The sequence below is a fragment of the Synchiropus splendidus genome, chromosome 5 (genome assembly GCF_027744825.2).
Source record: "Synchiropus splendidus isolate RoL2022-P1 chromosome 5, RoL_Sspl_1.0, whole genome shotgun sequence".
Lineage (NCBI taxonomy): Eukaryota > Metazoa > Chordata > Actinopteri > Syngnathiformes > Callionymidae > Synchiropus > Synchiropus splendidus.
In genome coordinates, this window is record NC_071338.1 from 14,634,571 (window position 1) to 14,656,307 (window position 21,737).

A 21,737-nucleotide genomic window follows, 5' to 3' on the forward strand; every position below is an offset into this window, starting at 1 on the left:
TGAATATTGATGATCATTCATTTTAATTGCATTAATTGCGATTAAAAAAAAGCAAAGAAAACCTGCAAGACAGAGCGCAGGGTGCTAAAACAATGCACTTCCTGCAGGCCGTTTTATCATGTGATGCAACCCTAGCAGGCTAACATGCTAACCTCTGCTGTCAATACTGTCGTCAACTGGCTAGAAAGAACGGCGAAACATTGACTAAAAGCGAATTCAAAGCCTGTCACTACTTGGTAAGTTAACAAACGTATTCCCATTACACACACCTTATGTTTTGTGTGTGTACTTTGTTGAGTTAGTCAAGTTAAAATAGTTGAACGGAGTTCCGTTCGAATGCAGCGGCTAACCTATAGAAACTGGCCTTGTTTAGATTCCGTCTCACCTTCATCTTTTAATCTCTATCCTTGAATGACAATATTACAACGCTTGTGCGTTTGTTAGCTGTATTTCAGTTTAGAATGTGAACGTGTGGAATCTTGAAGCAGGTTTCTACTTCATGCTGACTGACTATGTGCGCCAATAAGACCCATTAGTAACGCTAGTGTCTGTTGTTTTTGTGGAAACATGTCGATATACTGGTCTGGTTTTGGCCACGAACATTGCTAGTCACTTGCCGAGCATGTTCTAAGAAGTATAATCGTCTAAAACTGTGTTTACGTTGCATGGTTGCGAAATAGCAAATATAGATTCAGGTACGCGTAAGTGGGACATAACAACATCCGGTGTAACTGACATTTCAACCGTATAAGTGCAACTGTATAATTCTGTTATCGGCTCCAGTTTAATGATCTTGAATGACGTATATCTAAGAATACATGGGGTTGTTCCAGTTCCCAAAGCACCCTGCAACTTGTCCAAAACTGGTCAAATGTTCACTCGCAGAAACAGCCATTGATCTTTTACAGCTTTATTGCAAAGATACTGACCACTTCCATGATGAAAGTGTTATCTCATGATCGGATATGAAAGGATTGTAAGGCAAAGTCAAGTGTTCTATTAACAACTGTCCCTTCTTTTGTTTTCACTGTACAAATATTTGTATAATGATGTTCGAGATGCTCTGCTACACATTTTATGACTGGACACAGCTCTTAAAATAGTTATTTAAAATAATCGTTCCTGCGATTCATTTAACTATCCACACTTGTTTTCACATTTCATCATTTCTGTGCTGATCAATTATTTACGCGCAATATCATTTTGATGTAATTGTATTGGTGATGTAGTAGATGAGAGGCTCACAAGGACATTGACAGTTGGACAGTGAAAGAAGAGATTATCCATGATGCGATTGAAGATGGTTTTGAACTAAGGAGCCCAACAAGAATTCCTGTTAAGGTGGTAATGTACTCACCAGCTTTTTATAGCCAAGTCTATTTCTTCAAAGCAGAACAATGTAATAATGTATGACCATTTTAAGTTGCCTGTGAGCATGTTAAAAATATATCAGATAATGACCATCTTATGTTAGATGATTAGTAATACTAAGTATTTCTACTAAGTTATTTCAGAAGTGTGTACCCATCTTTCGGGTCATACAGTGCCCATGAAGAAGCTCACAGTTGACCTGTGCTCTAGATATTTCTAAAATGTATCGTACTGGATTACAGAGCTTAAATGTCTTACAGCTAAATTGAAAAAGAAAAGCCCCTAATATAAGGATATAATACACCATCCCATGACTCGGTGGCAAATTAGTCTTTCTCTCCGATGTCTTTTGTTACACTTGACTCACTTTTAACTAGTACTGCATGTTTTGAAATGCATACTGTCTTCCAGAGTCACAGAACAGAAATTTTACATTGTCTTGTGAGAAGTGAAATCATACGTCCACTTCTCTTATCACTGTGGGAATTTTTCAAAAGTGCCCATGTTCATTTCTTTCACACCATTTTTTTTGCTGAGTGGTGTTGACTATTTTCACATCAGCACAGGGTGTTAACCTCTGTCCAAGCTCGTACTTTTTCATTTTACTGATCGTATTTAGATTATTTGTGGTTTACTTCTCTGTCCAGTGTTAAGCTTTTAGAATTTGGAAATCTTCTCATCACTGCATGGTTTTTAAGTTGCATCCTGGTGTTCTTCCTCAGACCTTCAAGACACATTCTATGAGAAGCTTTTGCCTTTTGACTGTCAATCTGTATCCCAAAAGGGCCATGTGGGTGAAGTTTTTTGTCCCATCCAAACAAGTGGCAACTGACTGAAAATCAAGTGATGAAACAATTTAGACACCCGGTTTTGAACTGTGTGATCCCAATTGGTTGGACTGAAAGCCTGCACCCACACAACCCTTTTGGGATTCATTTTGACACCAGTGCATTACAACATTTCATTAAATGGAACATCACAATAACAATACATGTCTGGGACTTTAACTTTTGTCACTTTCAATGAGTAATTTTGAACCTAGTAAGTGCAGACTTACAAAGCAAAGCAAAGCAAAAGGGCTGTCCACGTACTGAAACCAGGTACTGCTCAAACTGAATTTCCGCTCTGGTGTCGACTCTCCCTGCAACCCAGACACATACTGTCGTGGCTGGCTGCACGTGTTTTATTGTTTGTGAATGTAAACATGGTATGTAGTTCGGTATACAGGAAATGTATTGAAAGTGTGAAATAAGTGGTTCCACAAAGTACACAAACAAGACAATATGGGATGATCCTGAGTAACTGGTGAAGTGTAAAGGTCAGAATTGGTGAAACATATTTGGATTTTATCTTCAAATGTATTATGAGGCTCAATGGGACATGATTAAATACTATGAGGAGGATTACAGAGGTTATTGCCAGTTTTGTTTATTCAGTGCTTTATTGATTTTGTGAATGTTCTCAATTCAATTCCATCAAACTATGAAAACATGACAAAGGTGAGTGACTGATAAGACTGTGGGGACATTGGACCTGAAGCATAATGTGAGGGTGTGGAGACTGACATGAAGTCGCAGGTATACTAGGAAGTTTATAAAGAAAACAAGATGAATTTGCCTTGTTTTCTTATTTTTAAAAGCAAATAAAGAATCATTTAAAATTAATTTTCGTGTGCAGTATTTAAAAAAAATGTCCACATTAAGATTTTATTCTCAGATCAATTAGTGGTCTTGGTAACAATATTTCTCATTGAATACATACATATTATGTTTGCAGCTATGGTTTTCATTGCCCCTTTGTAAACTTAATTGGCACGGCATGTCAACAGAACATTGATCAACCAGGACGGAAATCACCTCAAACATAGACAAATATGAACATGACATGACTAATGATAATGAGAGGAAACGTGACTACTCTTTTAATTTTGTGGAAAATACTCTTTCGAAAACAGGATGTACATAGCCACAAATATAGTCCTCTGAAATTGGTTAAATGTACTACCATCCAATTATGGATTTGCCCAAGTTGACTAGTCCTGTAACCCGTTGTTCAACGTCATGACTACCGTCTCGGAACTTCGACTACTGAAGTGACAAGGGCTGCAACCAGGCATAGGGTAAATATGGAGGGGGAATTTAATGCAGTTGAATGCTAGATTAAATTGTTTCTCTCAGACATAAGGTAAATTGAAATTATTTTTGAGTCACAACCTTTTCTGCTTTTCATAGAAACCTATGCAATGTCTTACACTCATACTAGCACTTTCAAACTAACTGCTGCTGGCAGGTGGTTGTGTTTGTGGTTAGATCAGGTGGTTATATTTTGGTGATGTCTTTATCTCCAAGTTATTTCTTAACCACACCAAGAGAAACACACTGGCCAACTGCTGCCCAGTGGGGATTGAACATCGATTCATGTGACCCATAGTAACCTCCTCTCTTCCCGCTTTCACTACGCTCTCCCCCCTCCCAATGTCTCACTCTTTTCCCTTTCACTCTCTTTACTCTGTTTTCTCCCTTGTCTCTTGTATAGAAAGAGAGTTCTTTCCAACCCGCTGTCCCTGAGACATTGAGTCATCAGAAACCTACTTCATTTGCTCCTGAGGTCTTGGTGCCTTTGAGGAAAAGAGGATCATCAGTTGAGGAAGTTCATCATCTAAAGATAACCACATACTGGAGTGAACACACATGGGCAAGGTGAAAATGCGATAAATACAACATTCTTGCCTGAGGTAAGTCGCTTAGTCGCTCATACTCTGCATGTGTGTCAATTCATTTCTGTCAAAACGATGAATTTGGCTGGCGTTCTTCCTAGGTTGTTCAGAGAACATTTCCTCATGTACTTTCACACATGCAGTTCAAAGACGATGACAGACAAAGATAGAGGCAGGCTGTTTATTGATTAATGAAGACGCATACAGTATGACATGCTGATGGTTGATGTTTCTTGTCTTTGAATGGTGTTTCTATTTAATTGTATTATATGCACATTGCTTGAGTTGAGGATGTTTTTTTCCCTTCTTAAGTTTGTTTTGTTTATGGTATGACATAAATATTACTCGCTGGGACAGTGGTGGGTGCAGTGTTTTGGGACAGTCTGACAGAAGTTGCTAACAATCCGAATGTGTTGCTTATAAATAAAATCTGCTCATGCAGCAAGAACTCAACCCTTATATACTAGGTGCTAGCTGTTATGCTGTGTCTGGTTTTCTAAAACCTATGAGATGATATTTAGTCATATAATCTCAAATTGCTGACTTTATTTTTCTGTTTCTTCGATACCAAGGTCAACAATTCTTTTGATTATTTACAACCTGGTGGCATGGTGTAAAGTGCCATTTTTAAAATTAGGACCTTTTATCCTTATTTAAGTAAATGAATTGTTAACGTGCAATGTATTGTTAAAGGGACTCCAGACTGTCCTCACGATGATCCATGGTTGCTGGGATATTGACAGCTTTAATAATAGTTAATTGTTATTGTAAAAGGGATAATTGAGAATTGTATAATACACAAGAAAAACGTTTTCTGCCGTCTCTGGTGATGAAAATGAGTATTCTAGAAGAGTACTCTTAACTCCATTTTAAGGGTTTTAAATGCATTGTGTGAAAATCTGTTTTGATGTGAAAAAAAATTGTGGAAGAAAAAAAAAACAAATCTTTTGTCCTTTTAACTTGTGGTCAATTTCACTTTTTTATTGATGCCCACTTAACCAAATGTGGAACTTTCCTTTGTAAGCATCATCTGCTGGTTTATCCCTTTTAGTAAGCTGAATATCAACAGTACTCAAATCACGCTTGCTGAATCAGTTTCCTTTTGAAGGCACATGACAAATTTCACTTCTGCTTCCACAAATCTTTATCTGCTGTGGAACAGCTAGTTGTGAGGTGCAATTTCTCTCTTCAAAGCTATTAGTTGAGTTTAGTGCGTATAATATTTTCAACATTTTTTTATGGAACATGCAACAACAAAATTGCAGTTGGAGTGAGTGCACAGTGAGGCTTCTATTTCTACGGCATACAATGCTAACCGGTTCACTGTCGGTGTGCTTTAAATATAAATACAGGCATGGCTTTTTCTGAAAGCTTCAACACTGTTTTCCCCCTTTTTTTCACTAATATAATTCCTGTTCATTTTATTGATTTTATTTAACCATTTTACTTAATGTTTTTTTTTTTTTTTTTTTTACTGTTAACAGTTTTACATTTTTTAAATTTGTCTTATTGTGATGGCTTCTTTCACTCAAGATATATATTTCTACCACACAGGAACATTTGGGTTTCGTAATGACAAGCAGCTGTGCAGAAGATGTCCTCGCTGTCAGTGACTGATATTCCAGATGTTGGTCATGGTAAGATGAAATATTTGTATTTGGTCAACGTATCATTTCACCACTTTGAATCATAGATCATCGACACATTTGAGAAGGCAGTAACTTTACCATGTTTTTTGTGTTATAGTATATTTTAAATCAATTTCTCATCCCAAATTCGACACGTTTCTGAACCAAACATCCTTGTGGCAGACAACTTCTTAACTCCTCTTTTTCCCCAGTAATCAGTGTATTTGTACTCACTCAAGTTCCTGCAAAGGTATCGAAGAAGATGCGTAGTTTTCCTGAATTTGTGCCTTCTCTTTCAGATGAAAGTAAGGTTTTTGTGGGCACTTCTGAGCTGCAGGTGGACTGCTTGGTTGAGGACAGAGGTCTGGTCGTCTCAATGAAGCAAGAAAGCATACAGTCGCTGGCTGACCTCCCGCAGTCCAGTGACGTTTCAGCCGGCCCTCAGAATGGTCCCTCACTCACCAAGTTGAGCAGCCCTCCTTCTCTGGAGGCAGACAACATTAAGCATGATCCTGCATTCAGTGACACACCTGCCAGCACAGGTAACACATCTGTACTGAATTTTAACATTTTAGAGTACCATTTATCCAGTAACCTTGTAAAGTTTTGTCTTAAATTGTAGTTTTAAAACACAATCTTTTCTGATGTATAACATGGCAGGTATATATACAACCATATAATGGAAGAGTACCTGACTATAAACAATATCATGCTTCACAGTAGGCAGCGCTATAGGTGATGATACATTCTGGCAACAGATACTACATTTATTTATTAGTATTTGTTTTTTAAAGGTCTGCATTACATTCTGTTTATAGAGTGCCACATATTTGATAATTATGTTTGCCCTCAGGCAAGAAAAAAATATTTTTCAGTAAAGTAAGTGAAAAGAACAGTTAATTTTAAAAAAAAGAAGAAAACAATGGACAGCTAATTTTACCTTTTCCTACAAGCCACAATATAGAATTGTCCACACTGTTGCGTTTTAACTGTCCGCCTAATTACGAGCTGTCAATCAGTCTAATGTGTTTTAAACTTTTCTTCTAGATGGCCAGCCAGTGAAGAGAAAAAAGGGGCCTGCCCCAAAGATGTTGGGAAATGAGGTGTGCAGTGTGTGTGGTGACAAGGCGTCAGGGTTTCACTACAACGTCTTAAGCTGTGAGGGCTGCAAGGGTTTCTTTCGGCGTAGCGTAATCAAAAGTGCTCAGTATTCATGCAAGAACAATGGGCACTGTGAAATGGACATGTATATGCGTCGCAAGTGCCAGCAGTGTCGTCTACGCAAATGCAGGGAGGCAGGAATGCTGGAGCAATGTGAGTATTTTGAGACAGTGTATTATGTTCATGTCACATATTGAGGTAAAATCTTGGTCCAATATTTATAGTTTGTCCTCTTAAATGTGCAGGTGTGCTCTCAGAAGAGCAAATCCGGGTGAAAAAAATGAAAAAGCAGGAGGAAGAAACTGCCCGCACATCCACTGTGGTCACTCCAACCCCTCCTCCAGAAGCAGCTGCGCTGGATCCTCAACAGCAGGAGATGATTGAGAAACTGGTTGCCATGCAGAAACAATGCAACAAAAGATCCTTTTTAGACCGGCCAAAAGTTACAGTAAGGGAATATCTGCTGTCCGATTATTCCGCACTATGAGCCAAACACTGTTTGGGAAATAACTGGATATCCAAAATATCTCTTGAATTTAAGAATTAGTTCTTGCATATTGCAATGACAAAATAAGTTGTTCATCAAGACACTTGTTTTAATGAGACCCCTAGTGGCTTACTGGTGCACGACATTTAAAATAATACATGTACAAAATAAAAGATTACTTGGGATCAGATAATCATACAATCATACAATACAATCAAGTGAACGGATTTGCCCACGCTATTTATAACTGTCCTCATCGAGCATGAGCACACAAGTGTTTGCATGGAATAGATGACAGATGGACTAAAAACAAAGAGCGCATTACACTTAAAATACTTGAAAATGCTGAAATTTGACAAAATGTTCCTTGTATCTTTTAACCTTTTATGTTGCCAATGGCCTAGAACTGAAGAATATTTTTGTTTGCACAAATGCAAATTATTACGGATAAAGAAACTGTGTTTCCAGCCATGGCCGCAGAACCAGGACCTCCAGAACAGAGAAGTGCGACAGCAGCGCTTTGCCCACTTCACTGAGCTTGCCATCATGTCAGTTCAAGAGATCGTGGATTTTGCAAAGCAACTGCCTGGTTTCCTCGAGCTCACCAGGGAGGACCAGATCGCTCTGTTGAAGACATCAACCATAGAAGTAAGTGGTGTTGCATGGAAAGTTTGGGATTTGAGTGAAGTGTACTGAGACTGTAGTAATTATCATTTCCAACCAACTACTTTTGTCATAGGTGAAATCATTCAATTTCATCTTGCAATTTTACATTCATTTTTAAATGCCATCCCTTAATTCAAAACATATCAAACTGAACTGCATAGTACCCTGAAACTCGTACAGATTCTGGTGTACTGAAAGTGAAGGCTCTTGAAAACGAAGCCATTCGCCCCAGATTCCTGCCGTGCGTTTTGTCCCCTTTAGCACTACGGGTAGTTAATACTTTTTTGGTTTGATAGTTTTGTACACTCAGTTTTGATATCAAGCCAAGGCTCAAACTGAAAAAAGTAAACTGTTTTTCAATCATTCATTTCCCCCTCTCACTTCTTTCCTTCTTCTTTCACCAGATCATGCTACTTGAGACATCTCGGAGATACAACCCTTCAATAGATAGTATAACATTTTTGAAGGATTTTAGCTATAACAAGGATGATTTTGCTAAAGCAGGTAAGTTTGCATTTAGAATGATTAAGAATTTTAGGACCAAAATGCAGAACACAGTATCTGACTACATAAAATATTTATTTATCATGTTATTGAATACAAATGCTGGCAATAACTTTGGTACTTTTTTATGTTGCACTATTTTTATGATTTCCACTGTGCTCTTATTGTCCACAGGGCTGCAGTTTGAATTTATAAACCCTATTTTTGAGTTTTCCAAAGGAATGAATGATTTGCAACTGGATGAGGCTGAATACGCCTTGCTCATTGCGATCAATATATTCTCCGCAGGTGGGATTGAATATCGTAGTGTATTAAACAAATGTAGATTCCAATGTCAATAAATGCTAAATCTCTGTGTAGATCGGCCGAACGTTCAGGATCACGATCTCGTGGAAAGACTTCAACAGCCGTATGTGGATGCTCTGCGCTCTTACATCATGATAAAAAGACCAAATGTAAGTGAGCACCATTTTACATAACCTCCCTTCAAACTAAGGAATGTCAGCATAACCTAAATGTCGTCATCAAAACAAGCACATTGGGTCAGGGGTTGAGGTTTCACAGTTGTCAATGTTTGCACAAGAGCAGCCGCATGCAGGATTGTTTTCCCACAAAGTGACAGAAAGAACCTCATTTCTTTTTTCTTTTCATACTGGTAAACCGCTTACCTCTGGTACCACTTGATGTCACATAAACTGGATACTGACTGGATACTAAACTGGATATAGAGTTAGTTCTTCAGCTCTCTTCTCCAAACCAGATATTAGCCCCATCTCCATAGTTTGTTTATATAGTGTGATGTGAACATTTTAGTTGGAATGGCGGTGGGTTGATATAAATACTTAGATGTGTGACACACTGTAGTCTGTCTTAACTGTCTAATCCAACTGTTTTATCTGTTATGTTATTATCAGCATTACAGGAGTTTATCTCCAACATCATCATTTGCTTATGTATAAGTGGTTAAGTATAAGTATTATAGTTAACCAACTGTGGAGATGGATTTTAGAATGTTCCATATCTGTCGTAGAACCCTGTTGTCTTCCGAACATTACAGACTGCCAGTTTTATTTAGGTGTTAAACTATACTGTCTCTGTGCTGTCCCCAACATATCCCTTGTCCTATTGCTACAACTTTGGACTGATCTGAGCACATTTCCTGGACGCTATGGTAGAAATGTTTGAAATAATGTGAATTATCAGTAATTCATATTATGTTCTCAAAACTATGATACAAACTGTCATTTTTTCTTTTCTGATAAAAATATTCTCACAATTCTCTCTCCTAAAATGGACATTTTTATTTGGCATGATTGATGATTTCACAAATACTTTTTGTCCCTTTGATAGTCCCTAAATGAGCAGCAGAGCGGCACTGATATGGAGATTCAGTATCTACTACTGACATTATTGAAAATGTCTTTTATTAAAAATATATTCAAAAGTACGATTGTGAACCGTAGTCCTCCACACTCCCTACAACTGTCACACGCTGGTGTCAGCTGTCAAATGCTCGAGAGCACTGTGCTGTCATTGTCCTGTCAGTCATGTATGCAAGAATAGTCTGCACTTGGGTTTGTTGAATTTGTCGTGAGTTGATAAATTCTCATAGTGGGGATTGCTTTCAGCGGTGAATCGTGTATGATACATTATCACCTATCCCTGGAACGAAATGGTTCCCAGTCTAATCCTTAACACCACCTGCAAATGTTCACATTCAGACCAGGATTTGATTTTCTCACTTCTAAAGGGAACCGGCTAACTGTCCAGTTGACATTTATTTTATTCTGCTGACTTCATTTGAAATGAAATTATGCAAGTTAAAAGTACACGCGACTTCTATTGGAGAGGCACTCGGGTTATGAATGTGCTTGTTTTTTGTCAGTGCCCTAAAAAATCTCACCACTCCCATTGGGTATGTGTCAGAACAAGTGGATGTGTGTGTAGCACAGCAAAACTATCCAAAATATGAATTAGAAGAGGATCAAAGAACATTATTCTATCAAAGGGAGTCTGGGCTTGTTAATGTTTGGAATGCACTTTGTGCTGTTTTGAAGCTTTGAAATGCCAAAAAAACTCCTAGGCTTAACAGATGAAAAGAGCTCTGAAGTTTTAAGAAATGATTTCATTTCTAAATGAAGTCATCTTTACAGGCCCATTGATGTACTCCATAAAACTCCATAAATGATGCAGAGAAAACATCTTTTTCTGGTGTTATAGTATTTTCTTGAATATAGTTTCACTTCTCTTTTCAGGACCACTTGATGTTTCCTCGGATGCTGATGAAGCTGGTGAGTCTTCGTACTCTCAGCAGCGTCCACTCAGAGCAGGTCTTCGCTCTGCGCCTGCAGGACAAGAAGCTTCCGCCGCTGCTTTCAGAGATCTGGGACGTCAATGAGTGACTGCAGTCATTATGTTTCTCTCTTTTTTGAGACAAAATAGCATTTACTTCCTGAATTGGTTTCAGTATGGATTGGTTTTATGGAAGAACCTCATTGTGCTTTTGTTTTCCATCAGACTTTTTCATTTTTATGCGTTCAAGCAGGTGAGGATGAATTAATTCAGACGTCTAGCTCCTGTTTAGTTTTTGTTGATGGTTAATTTCTAGTGCACCTTTTAACACTTCAAAAGCTCTGAGCAGGTCTTAGTTGTGTCAAACAACCGCTGCACGTACTAGTACAATTATCGTATCTGTTTTGAAATGACATTGAGTAGACCGTCGGACTGGAACAGATCTGCCATTCATCGTTATGATAAATGGTAGTCACTTGGTTGCATTTGTTGATCATAATATTTTAACTTAATGTTTGTTTATTTTGCAGTAAGGACTGTAATTGGTTTTGTTGTAGCTGCTCATGTGAACTGATGTGTGAAGCCAACCTCTGGGGAATCAGAGGCTTCGTTCATTTTTTTTTTTTATTAGATGACTTAATTCTTTTTCCAAGTGCATAAGGGACCCTTTTGGTCATTTATAGATGCCCACAAAGATTTATGTAAATTGTATATTTATTTTCAAATATATAAGTGCACAACGATCCAGACGATTGTACAACGCAAAAAGGTCATATCCTAACAAAGTGAGTGGTAGTTTGTACTGGTGTGATCATTGACAGAAATTGCTGTTGTTACTTAGCAGAAAACTTAGACCAGCTTTCTTGAAATGTATGGCATTGATGAATCCATGTAAACAAGAAATGCTCTGTTCAAATAATTAAATTCTCAAATGTGATGGTCCTTTCAAATTATTAAACACTCGTCATTTGTTGCATTTTCATATTCTTGTCAAGTCTCCAGCTGTTGACACTTAATTGTCATTCTATCCCAAGTATTTTCATGTATTTGTACATTTGCATCATCACAGAATCTAATAAGTATGTAAATAAGTTAACTTGAGAAGCTCTTAGAAATTTGGGTGGAACGTCTTCAGTTTCTGAACACAAGCACAGATGCCTTGTTTATAACCCAGTTCACTTGCTTTTGTTGACGTCAAATAAATCTGAACACTGAGGTTGTATACTGCAAATTCTTTGATGCAGTGCCTAAACATTATTAATTATTGATAAACTGCTGCTGTTAGCAGCATTTTAATATAAAAAAAATGCATATATCTTCCAAACCAGAAATTCCTTTTTCTTAAATTATTTCCTAACACAGTTTCATTTTCTTGATATTTAAATAATGCAAAGTTTACAAAATATATTTTTCATGTTACTCAGAATCAGTAGGCCAGTAAAACATCCTTGTGTACCTAGTTTATTTCAGCCACATTTTTTGCATGTATATTTGGCACATGAAGTACAAACGCATGTCACACAGGGTCCCTATTGTATTCCTCAGTCATCAAATATCATACTACTGTAGTAGCTTTGGATCAAAACAAAAGTTTTGTTTTTTTTCCCTTTTTAAGTTTACAAACTAGCCGGCTAACTTCAAGCACAGTTTTGTGTTATTTCCATAATAATAAGGGATGAATATGATTCTTTGACACTTATATATCTTAAGCTGGCACTTTATCGTGCTAGCACTGTAGATGACTCGGAAAACATGGAAACAGGCCCCTTAAAGGAGCAACGTGCCTTTGCAGGTCAACTGTTCATGTTTGTCAGCTTCTAAAAGTTCTCAACATCCTTCTGGTAATGACTTGACCTTTTTTTTTAATAGGTTAGATGAGCTATCTCTTATTAGTCCAAGCGCAAGTGTCCAAAGTTGTTTTATTTGCATCAAGTTGAGACTGGACTTGACAACAGTGAGCATCTATCTGACTGGAACAGAACAATCTGCATCTTTGCGGATCATTTTGAGTATGTTTTACGTAACAAGGGTTTAATTTAAATCACGAGCTTTATGAGTTAGATTCAAGGCCTGTTCCATCACCTTCAGTCATTTTCATCTATGTAAAATGTGAACATGTGTCGTGATTATTAGATGTTTTGAATTGGTACCGATGCAAGTCAACACTATGGAAGAGCAGAGATTTGAGAGTTAGGCTGAATAACTTAAATATTGAATCCATTCTCTCTTAAGAGTTCCATTTCAGAAAATGAGACTACAAAACTATCAGTTATCACTTGTACACCATTCAAAGTAAAACCCATTTATGGAGTGGAAAGTTCATTCCCCAGTAAATATATTTTATTGTATATATTTTCATTACAATTGACCTTTGATTTTTGCAGGGGAATAAAAGTATTGAAATTCTTGCATTTACGGAATTCTATTAATTCGCTACGGGTCGGTTAATTGTTTCTTAAACAATTGATATTCGTTTCCGCGTCAATGTCCTCGTAGTATGCGGAACTCCCTGCAGACCGATGATGATGAGGACGAGAGGAGGAGGAGGAGGAGGATGTAGCGAAGGCAGGTACAGGCAGACCATCGAGCAAAGAGGCATTACGCACGTCGCATCCATGTATTACGGCGCATAACTATCCCCGTGCCTACTTACTATTTACCTGCATGGTCCGAGTATACTCCCACTGATGATATTCTCCAGACTGGCCGGAGGAAAACACTCGACAGATACGCCGCTACCTACTTCTGCCTGTGACCGAGGAAGGCGCCCTTCGCTCGGGCCGAAATCAGCAGCTGCTGTCGTTGTCATCGTTAGCAGCTAAGATGCTAATGTAGGCAGGTAAGGCTGTCGTTGTTTTAGAGCTCGCTTTCGTTACATTTCTGTGACACGCCTCGGTTGTTATTGTAACATACGTCCTGGGTGTTACACTTTGTGTGCTTCATTTGAAACGTGTGCATTTAACGATACATTGCGAAAGCTAACATTAGCCTCTAAGTTAGCAGGCTAGCTCTGCTCAGAGGAGGTGAGGCAGTGCATCGTAGGGGTGGATGGAGGACGAATCGGGGCCTGGTAGGTGATCCTGAAACGGCAATATACGAATGTCCCCTCGCTAGTGATCTATACGACTGGTCTTATGCATTTCCTGTCTCTTGTCATGAATCCCATTTAGCCTGGTTGACAGCATCTGTGATGACGCTACACCCCGTTACCAACACACGTTAACCCTTTACCCTTGTTGTTGTTGGAATGAGGGAGTTCGAATGCTCTGACTGGGTCGTGATGCTCTGTGCAGAATCGTACGCAGCATCCGGGAGGAACGGACAAGATAGAAATCTGCCTAGTAAATGCTAATTAAAATGACAAGATTCTCGCACGCCAGTGAAGGAGGGGCTGACTGAAATCGAAGAAGTTGCGGGTTTAAATCTCCGTCGAATAGTGTTTCACTCCACCTTTAATTTGCAGCCAAAAAACATTGACTTATCGCGCAAATATAAACAAGCCACCAGCTACTCTGCTAATGTGTCAGTCAAAGCCCCCCACCCCCTCGAATGGGACCGTTACTATAGGACACATGACCACAACACAAGACCATTATTCCACCAGCCGGGAGCATGGATTAGTAATGGCTATTCTCTGTTGTAATTGAATTGGTTTCATTTGCTATGTTTTGTCATCAGTCTTCTCATGTTTCTCCTCAGGAAACATGTTATGTAATTCTGATGTGAAGGATCAGTCTCTGTGCGATTCCGTGCGCTGTTATCATGTGAACCATATTTAGTAAAATAATAATAAAAGACCTCTCCTCTCATATAGTGATGGGTAATTCATTACTATTATTTTCATACATCTCCTAGTGTTTGTAATGGTTTCCTGCACAAGAACAACATGTTTGATTGCTTCCCTCTATCGGTATTTTAAAGAGTCATCTGTTTGTTTAATGTCTCTTCATATTAGAAAATTGTTCAGTCTGTGTGGGATTACAAAGACTCAAACCAGTTATTGATTGCTGTCTAGATGTGGCTGATCTGTGAGTTATAGCTCTTGCCTCTCTGCGCTTATATAAGCAGCATTGAGTGCTTCCCGCAGACCACTAAAACCAAGATTCACCAGACATTGCTATGACCGTGAAGTCGTGCTGTGATTTATTTTATTTTCGTGCTTTGAGCATGATGACTGCTTAATTTCGGTCCGCCTGACATTATAAAATCCTGAATCACCTCTTGTATTCTTGCTATATAACCGACCCTGATCTTTATTTTGAATTCTTCTGTAAGACTCCATGGCCTAAATTCAGCCAAGACATCACGTGGAAGAACAATTACTGTTTTCATTCTGTGTGGACCAAAAAGAAACAAAATAGAACTCCAAATGCTCCACGAATTATTTTATGATGCCGATGATTCTGCAAATCTTTGATGGCTGAGATTGGGTCAAACCCGGGCACGATCTTGTGACGTATTTACGGTAACTTAAGATGTACACAAGCATGGCTAGGTACTCTGAAGCAGATCAAGTTGAGAGCAATATCAGTGAACCTTGAGTGATTATTTCACAATAGTTTCTGAGGAAGAAGAAGGATTGAGTGGTGAAGAAGAGTGAGTTGATTTTAACGCAGGACCGCAGCCCTTCATATGTAAACCTTGTTGTTTTGGACGTGATGTTGATTCATACTTGTCAAACAGATTTTTTTCTGGACATGTTATGACACTGTTGTTTCTCTGCGCTGTTTTGACATGTTAATATCATTTGTGTTGTTTCTTTTTTGAATACTGTCGATGGTTTCGCAACCCGTTGGTGTTGGTTGCCGCTTGTCCTTTGTGCTCTGAACGTGCTTCACCTGTTTTTTTTAATGAAGATCCAGACCTTTTGGGGGTCATGCTTTCACTGGGGTTATTGGAACACCCATCTGACGAACATTTTTGGGTTTCTTCACTGATATAGGTGCCATACCGCTTGTTTACATGTGTGTGCTTGATTGGTTGGAACAAAAACTTGCACCACCCGGCCCTATGAGGACTGGTTTGGACACCCTTGCTCCACACCGATGCATACGCTTACTGAATTGTTTCTGCCGATAAGCAGAGGTGTTAGAGATATGGGAGTTGTGCCACAGTTCCTGCATAGTTGCAAGCTGTTGTGTCACAAGTGGGTCTGTGAAAGCCATTTCTCTTCTTGCGAAATGAGCACACCTGCCGGTCTTTCTACAGAATTCAGTGTCTTAAACAACAATAGCTTCCACCAAGCAATATTATTTAAATGGTACACAATGTATTTTTAAAGTATAGCCTCATATTCTAAGAAGGTGATGTGGTTTTGCTGAAGCTGCAGTTAAGTTTAAGATACAACTGTTGTGCCTCATCTTTATATTCCTTCACTTTGATGTAATGTCAGGTTTGAATGAATTTGACGTCACTTTAATTGGTTACAAGAAAACAAAAGAAAACATTATGTTTTACATGGCTGTTTTGGATGTTGGAGTGGGTTTGTTCATTGTTGTGCATGCTAATGATTGATGTATTAAAACAGCCAGCAAAGCTTTTGAGGTCCATGGATGGATGTTTTTTTTTGTTTTTTTTTAACTAAAAGATCTCTTCTTAAGTGCAATTCATTGCCATCCTCTGGATGGAAAGCATTATCTAAAGAGCTGCCAGCCTGATCTGTTTACATCAATATTCTGCTAATAAGACTAAAGCAAGTGATGCGGAGTGGAGTATGACAAGGTTGACGGATGAGGGTGGAGGAGCACGATTTGTAAGCCTTTGTTTTGTTTTCTGTTATAAAGTGATTAAGCTCCAAGACAGTTGAGGGAAAGAAGCCTGTTTGCATGTATTTGGGAGAGGTCAGTCTGGTTAAATGTTCACTTATATTCATGTTCACCAACATTTGTACAGAATGAGAATAGACATGTAGCTGAAGGCAGAATCTGTTGTCATACCATTTGGGGAAAATGTTGTGTTTTCACCTAAAAAATATCTGTGGCTTTGATCCCTATTAATTGATTTGCGATGATTTCCAAAGCATTTCCACCTGGACTGACACTAAAGAATGGTGCTCTGTGTCTGTATCCCGCCGTCCTGAAGGTGTGCTAGAGCTCCTGCATGAGCAAGAGGGTAAACAAAATTGCTGTCCTTTTTTTTTTTTTTTGGCTGACTGTTTGATCTTTAGTAGAGTTATGATTTATCTGAAAATGAAGATGGCTGCTTGGATTAAAATGAAATACTACTCCTTCCTTGAATTGGATTCTTGCTTTGCTTTAAGCATCATTTCATTTGGGAATTTCTCTTCGGAGATGAATAAGGTATTTATAATCTATATCTATCTATCTATTTCAAATAATAATGAACATGTACGTTGCACTGCTGCTTACTGGTGTGAGACTCTAGATTGCCTTTTTACACTCGTAGCAGCTCCTGTGTGGGACTGTTTGTTTTTCAGGGTGGAGTTTTTATGTGGAGAATAGTCTGGGAAACTGGTCCTTGTCACCACGTTTTGTCTTGATGGCGCCTCAAATCAACCTTGTGGTTTATGCAGGAATTAGTTCCAGTTTCTTCTCAGTGTTTATGTCATTAAACATTCCCCTTCTTTGCAACTACAAAGATTACATATTTACCTGACATGGGATTTAGCTTGCGTTTGTATCCACAACGCCCTGCAATTGGTGAAATACGTCCATACTGCTCAGCTTACTGGAATTTGAACACACAGCCTTCTGCATCGATGGCTTCTCCACTTCAATTCGGGAAAATTGCAAGTAAGAAAAAATTAAGTAGTAAATTAAGAAGTATTAATGTGACATAGGTCACATTAAACAGGGAGGTTGGATCATAGTTATCTTTAAAATATACAAAATTGAATGATGTAGTTGTAGCTGTTAATTTTAATATACCGTTATTGTTGTATATTGAGCTAACTTTCCTAGTATGTATGTACCCACCAGGCCATGTTAGAGTTGACTGAAGAAGACTGTTCTGTGCCATTATGGCAAGGACGTGTAATTGAATCTTGAAAATGGATGCTCGAAAACGATCCTGACATGCGAGTTGGGCCTGCTGCAGTTCTCATCAGCCCTAAGGGCCTAAAGGCAATGGAACAAGCTTTGAGGTTTGTGTTTGCAGCATGAAGGCAACTAAGCTGCTTACAATAGCTGGTATTAGTCTTCCATCTACACCACCATGGTCACACGACTGAAAATGTGCTCGTATGGACAATCAATTTCTCTGTGCAAATGAACATACTCGGAATTTTCCTTCATAGATTTCAAGGTATTCAATAGTGGTGTTTCAAAACACCACCCTCCTTTATTATCAAGTTATTAATACAGCTGTGAATAATTGTAATTTGCCATTGATTTACTAACTCAACTCCACTTTTTTTCTATGACTGTCATCCTTGACATCCTTATCTATGTCTTGATCTTTCTATGTTTTCGATGTTTTGAAAGTAATGAATTGTTGTATTGCATGCACTGAAATAAGGTGAGCCACATTTAAGAGCTTAGTATTTTTCATTCTATTTTCAGAGTTCGTGATGTGCCAGGAACTCTGCCTCAACCCATCACTTAAAATCTGTCAATCACAATGGTGAAACATCATTGACCTCTCAGGGAACATTTATCCTGAATGACCTGACATCCAGGACCCGGTCAACCCAATATGGAGAAAAAGAAAATGTGCCCACGCCTGTTGGACTACTTGGTGGTGGTTGGAGCCAGGTAACATCTCAAAAATCTGAAGTGCTTCTGTTTAGAAAACTGCTTTCTTTTGAACACTATATAGAATGTGACTCAAAATAGTTTGTTTATGCTGTCCTTACGGTCAAGATTGTCCAAACATCTTAAATATAAATGTCAGTCAATGAGTCAATGAACATATTTAATCTCAGTCAAACTGTTTATTTCCCTTGGAAGTGAAGTCACGGTAAAAATCAATTGATTTTCTGTTTAATTCACCTTTAATGAAGATTGCCCTCCTGACTGCCGCTGTCAGTTTCACGCCTCTTTTCTTTATTCAATTCTTGCTGGGGGAATTATTAAGTTTTTATTAATTCTATCACAGAGCTATTGTTGTTGTAATCGTTGGTGATGATCCGCCATGAATAATGAGCCATAGCTGGTCGCAGTTGAAAAATTAAGAAGAATACAATGTTACCATGAAATAAAAGGCGGATTGTAATAGTGTCTCATCTGCGGTTCATGTATTCTGCTTGAAGACAAAAAAAATATAATAATTTGGTAAAGGCACAATACTGCTACTAAGTATTCTAGTTCGAAGCAACATTCCACTATCAGCACTTCACAGAGGAAATCAATTTCAGCCCTACAATATTGCTTTGAATCATGGACAAATCCCACTTTTGTCTGCCCTTCAATGAAATATTCTGTCTGAAACAGACGGCAGAGCAGAGAGATAAGGATTTGAATCATCAATCTGATTAAAGAAAAATCTGTTAACCACTGCCTAGACCTCGAGCCTACAAGCACAATCTTCTGGTCAAACCTGCAGAATACAAACCCTCAAAGCCAACATGTTTATTTTTTGTTCTTTCCAAAAGCATTAGTTAAAATCAACATCTTCCATCCAAGCTGAATCAATTTCATCTTTGTACATTGCAGGCAACCAAGTAGTGAAAGTGTGGCTCAGACGCCTCAGCTTCTGCGACGGTACCCCCTTGAAGACCATCATGATTTTCCGCTGCCACCGGACGTGGTATTCTTCTGCCAACCAGAGGGCTGCCTTAGCATACGGCAACGACGGGTTAGCCTTCGCGACGACTCCTCATTCGTTTTCACGTTGACCGACAAAGACTCCGGGATCACTCGCTATGGAATCTGCGTCAACTTCTACCGATCATTCCAGCGTGGGCATCACAGGTCCCGTGCAGACAAGAGTGGACACACTGAAGCGTCGACACAGGGAGGTGATACCATAAGCGTGGGTTCTGATAACAGTAGTGGAGGACCGTCGTCCACTTTATCGCCAGCGAAAAACACAGAAGCAACCCATCATGTGTCCGGGGAAGGTGGCGGACAATCTGCTCCAGATTCAAACATAGGAAAATCTCCACAGCACAGACGCAGTGCTGCGAAGATGGCTGCCAGGAATCGCAACAGCACATTGACGTCATTGTGCATTTTAAGCCACTACCCTTTCTTCTCCACCTTCAGAGAGTGTCTATATATTCTCAAGAGACTGGTAGACTGTTGCAGTCAACGGTTAACACAGCGTGCAGGCCTTCCCCGTGCCACCCAGAGGTATGTGTTCCACTGAAATGATTGTGATTTCTATCCTTTAATTTATGCATGTATTTGTACAAGTATTTTTTTTCTTTGTTTCTAACTGCTTAAGGACATTCACTTGAGTGGCTCGTGTGATTACTATTCAGGCTAACCAAAGTGTTAATTTCGCTGCCACTTTACACTGTAATAAGCCCTGTAATGACTGCTGTGATCTTCGAGTGCTTTGTCTCCATTGGTCCATTTATAGTCCAGCATAATCATGGCTTTTTCTTTTCAAGGTCACATGTTTTCAATTGCGTAATCAGCCTCAGTATTTTTCTCAGTTTGAATATGCACTCATGAGAACTGCCTTTGAGGTACTGACAGAGGGGAGTTTGGTTTGGAGCTTTAGAGCTGAATTGTTTTGCCCTGTCTACATTGAGTTCTGATATTTCCTCTGGTGAAGTGACCATTTGGTGGGTGGGATGAGGGTCAAATTATTTAATCATGGTTCTCGTTTGACGTTCACTGTGTACATGTGTGACTAAGGGCCCACCATATGTGGGCGCAATAACGTACTCTGAACACACACAATATTTAGCTGCATGTAGAAACCTGATGAATTTAACTGTACTCTCACTTACTTTTACTTTTTACATCCAAGATAACATTAGATATTTTTTTCGGCTTTAGGAGATTATAACAGTTACATCAATGAGACAACTGCAGGCTATATGTCTTGACACAACTTATTTTGTATGAAAGGATTTTGAAACAAGAGGTGTAATTGAAGCCTTTTTGTATTTGTCTTTATCCCTTTTTAGGGATACCATGTGGCGAATCTTCACAGGTGCACTGTCAGTGGAGGAAAAAGGCAGTCAGTTGCTGGCAGACTTGCGAGAGATTGAGTCCTGGGTCTATAGGTTGTTGCGGTCACCAGTTCCCATCCCTGGACAGAGACGCGTGGATGTGGAGGTGCTACCTACCGATCTGAAGCTATCTCTGACTTTTGCTTTGCCTGACAACTCGCGCTTTTCAATGGTGGACTTTCCCCTGCACCTGCCCTTGGAGCTGCTGGGTGTGGACGCCTGTCTTCAGGTTCTCAGCTGTGTCCTGTTAGAGCACAAGGTAAGAACAGATGTGCCTATGTGCACAATGTCTTTGACCTACATTGCTTTTGTTTTGGCCATTAGCTAGAATGTCACCAATTAAGTGATAAACAGAGCTTGAAATAAACAAATAATGTTTTGGCTACTTGTTATAAATGTGCACTGTTGAGTGTTATTGGAGCACATATCCACATACAAATGAGGACAACCAAGCTTTAGTTATGATATTGGAATTAGCTTGGGAAGAGATGGGATGGACAAGACTACATCCATTATGTCAAAAGCATTTAGTGGTGTGGTATGAAGTGACCTTTGTCTGAAGGACATTTTAATGGAGTGTGGTCATTGGCAACAATTGAGCTTTTAGAGGTGACAAGATAATAAATTATAGCTCTATTTGTCTATTTAATTGCTCTGTGGAATATTAAAACATTGAGCTCCCTGCAAGGTCTGTGCAGAGATGAACTGCATTAAAGATGCTTGTTGGGTGTAATGGTAAATTATCAACCTTAATTCTGAGTTTAAGTATTTAATTACTCCTTCAATCTTGGTAAACAGCACTTAAGGACTGAATTGTCATGTTCTTTG

General features: G+C 38.9%; 2 protein-coding genes across 32 annotated transcripts in view; both read left to right on the forward strand.

The window, feature by feature from the left end:
- The first annotated feature begins 67 nt into the window (after nt 1-67).
- nr1h3 (nuclear receptor subfamily 1, group H, member 3) lies at nt 68-11,787 on the forward strand. 3 transcript variants are annotated; one of them, XM_053865557.1, is made up of 11 exons: nt 68-236; nt 3,907-4,105; nt 5,642-5,724; nt 6,015-6,257; nt 6,763-7,029; nt 7,122-7,324; nt 7,832-8,011; nt 8,434-8,533; nt 8,708-8,821; nt 8,894-8,988; nt 10,789-11,787. In XM_053865557.1, the coding sequence occupies exons 3-11, from the start codon at nt 5,682-5,684 to the stop codon at nt 10,933-10,935; spliced, it is 1,392 nt and encodes a 463-aa protein (XP_053721532.1). In that variant the 5' UTR covers nt 68-236; nt 3,907-4,105; nt 5,642-5,681; the 3' UTR covers nt 10,936-11,787. The 3 variants fall into 3 exon arrangements, with proteins under 3 accessions (XP_053721532.1, XP_053721533.1, XP_053721534.1); XM_053865558.1 differs by lacking the exon at nt 68-236 and adding an exon at nt 1,022-1,341; XM_053865559.1 differs by lacking the exon at nt 68-236 and adding an exon at nt 1,358-2,471.
- A 1,547-nt stretch (nt 11,788-13,334) lies between these two features.
- madd (MAP-kinase activating death domain) overlaps nt 13,335-21,737 on the forward strand; it is a 34,470-nt gene continuing 26,067 nt past the window's right edge. For 25 of the 29 annotated variants that reach the window (XM_053865863.1, XM_053865861.1, XM_053865853.1 and 22 more), the window contains exons 1-4: nt 13,335-13,664; nt 18,346-18,537; nt 19,438-20,076; nt 20,865-21,168. In XM_053865863.1, coding sequence (XP_053721838.1) covers nt 18,479-18,537; nt 19,438-20,076; nt 20,865-21,168 — 1,002 coding nt within the window. In that variant the 5' untranslated portion in view covers nt 13,335-13,664; nt 18,346-18,478. The remainder of the gene's footprint in view (nt 13,665-18,345; nt 18,538-19,437; nt 20,077-20,864; nt 21,169-21,737) is intronic. The other 4 variants (XM_053865875.1, XM_053865867.1, XM_053865858.1 and 1 more) reach the window with 1 other exon arrangement.

Bases quoted from the DNA above. Each gene is read 5' to 3' on its own strand.
- nr1h3 (XM_053865557.1), top strand. From the start codon at position 5,682: ATGTCCTCGCTGTCAGTGACTGATATTCCAGATGTTGGTCATG. The intron at 7,030-7,121 runs GTGAGTATTTTG...TTAAATGTGCAG, and splicing joins GGCAGGAATGCTGGAGCAAT to GTGTGCTCTCAGAAGAGCAA. The intron at 8,989-10,788 runs GTAAGTGAGCAC...TTCTCTTTTCAG, and splicing joins TCATGATAAAAAGACCAAAT to GACCACTTGATGTTTCCTCG.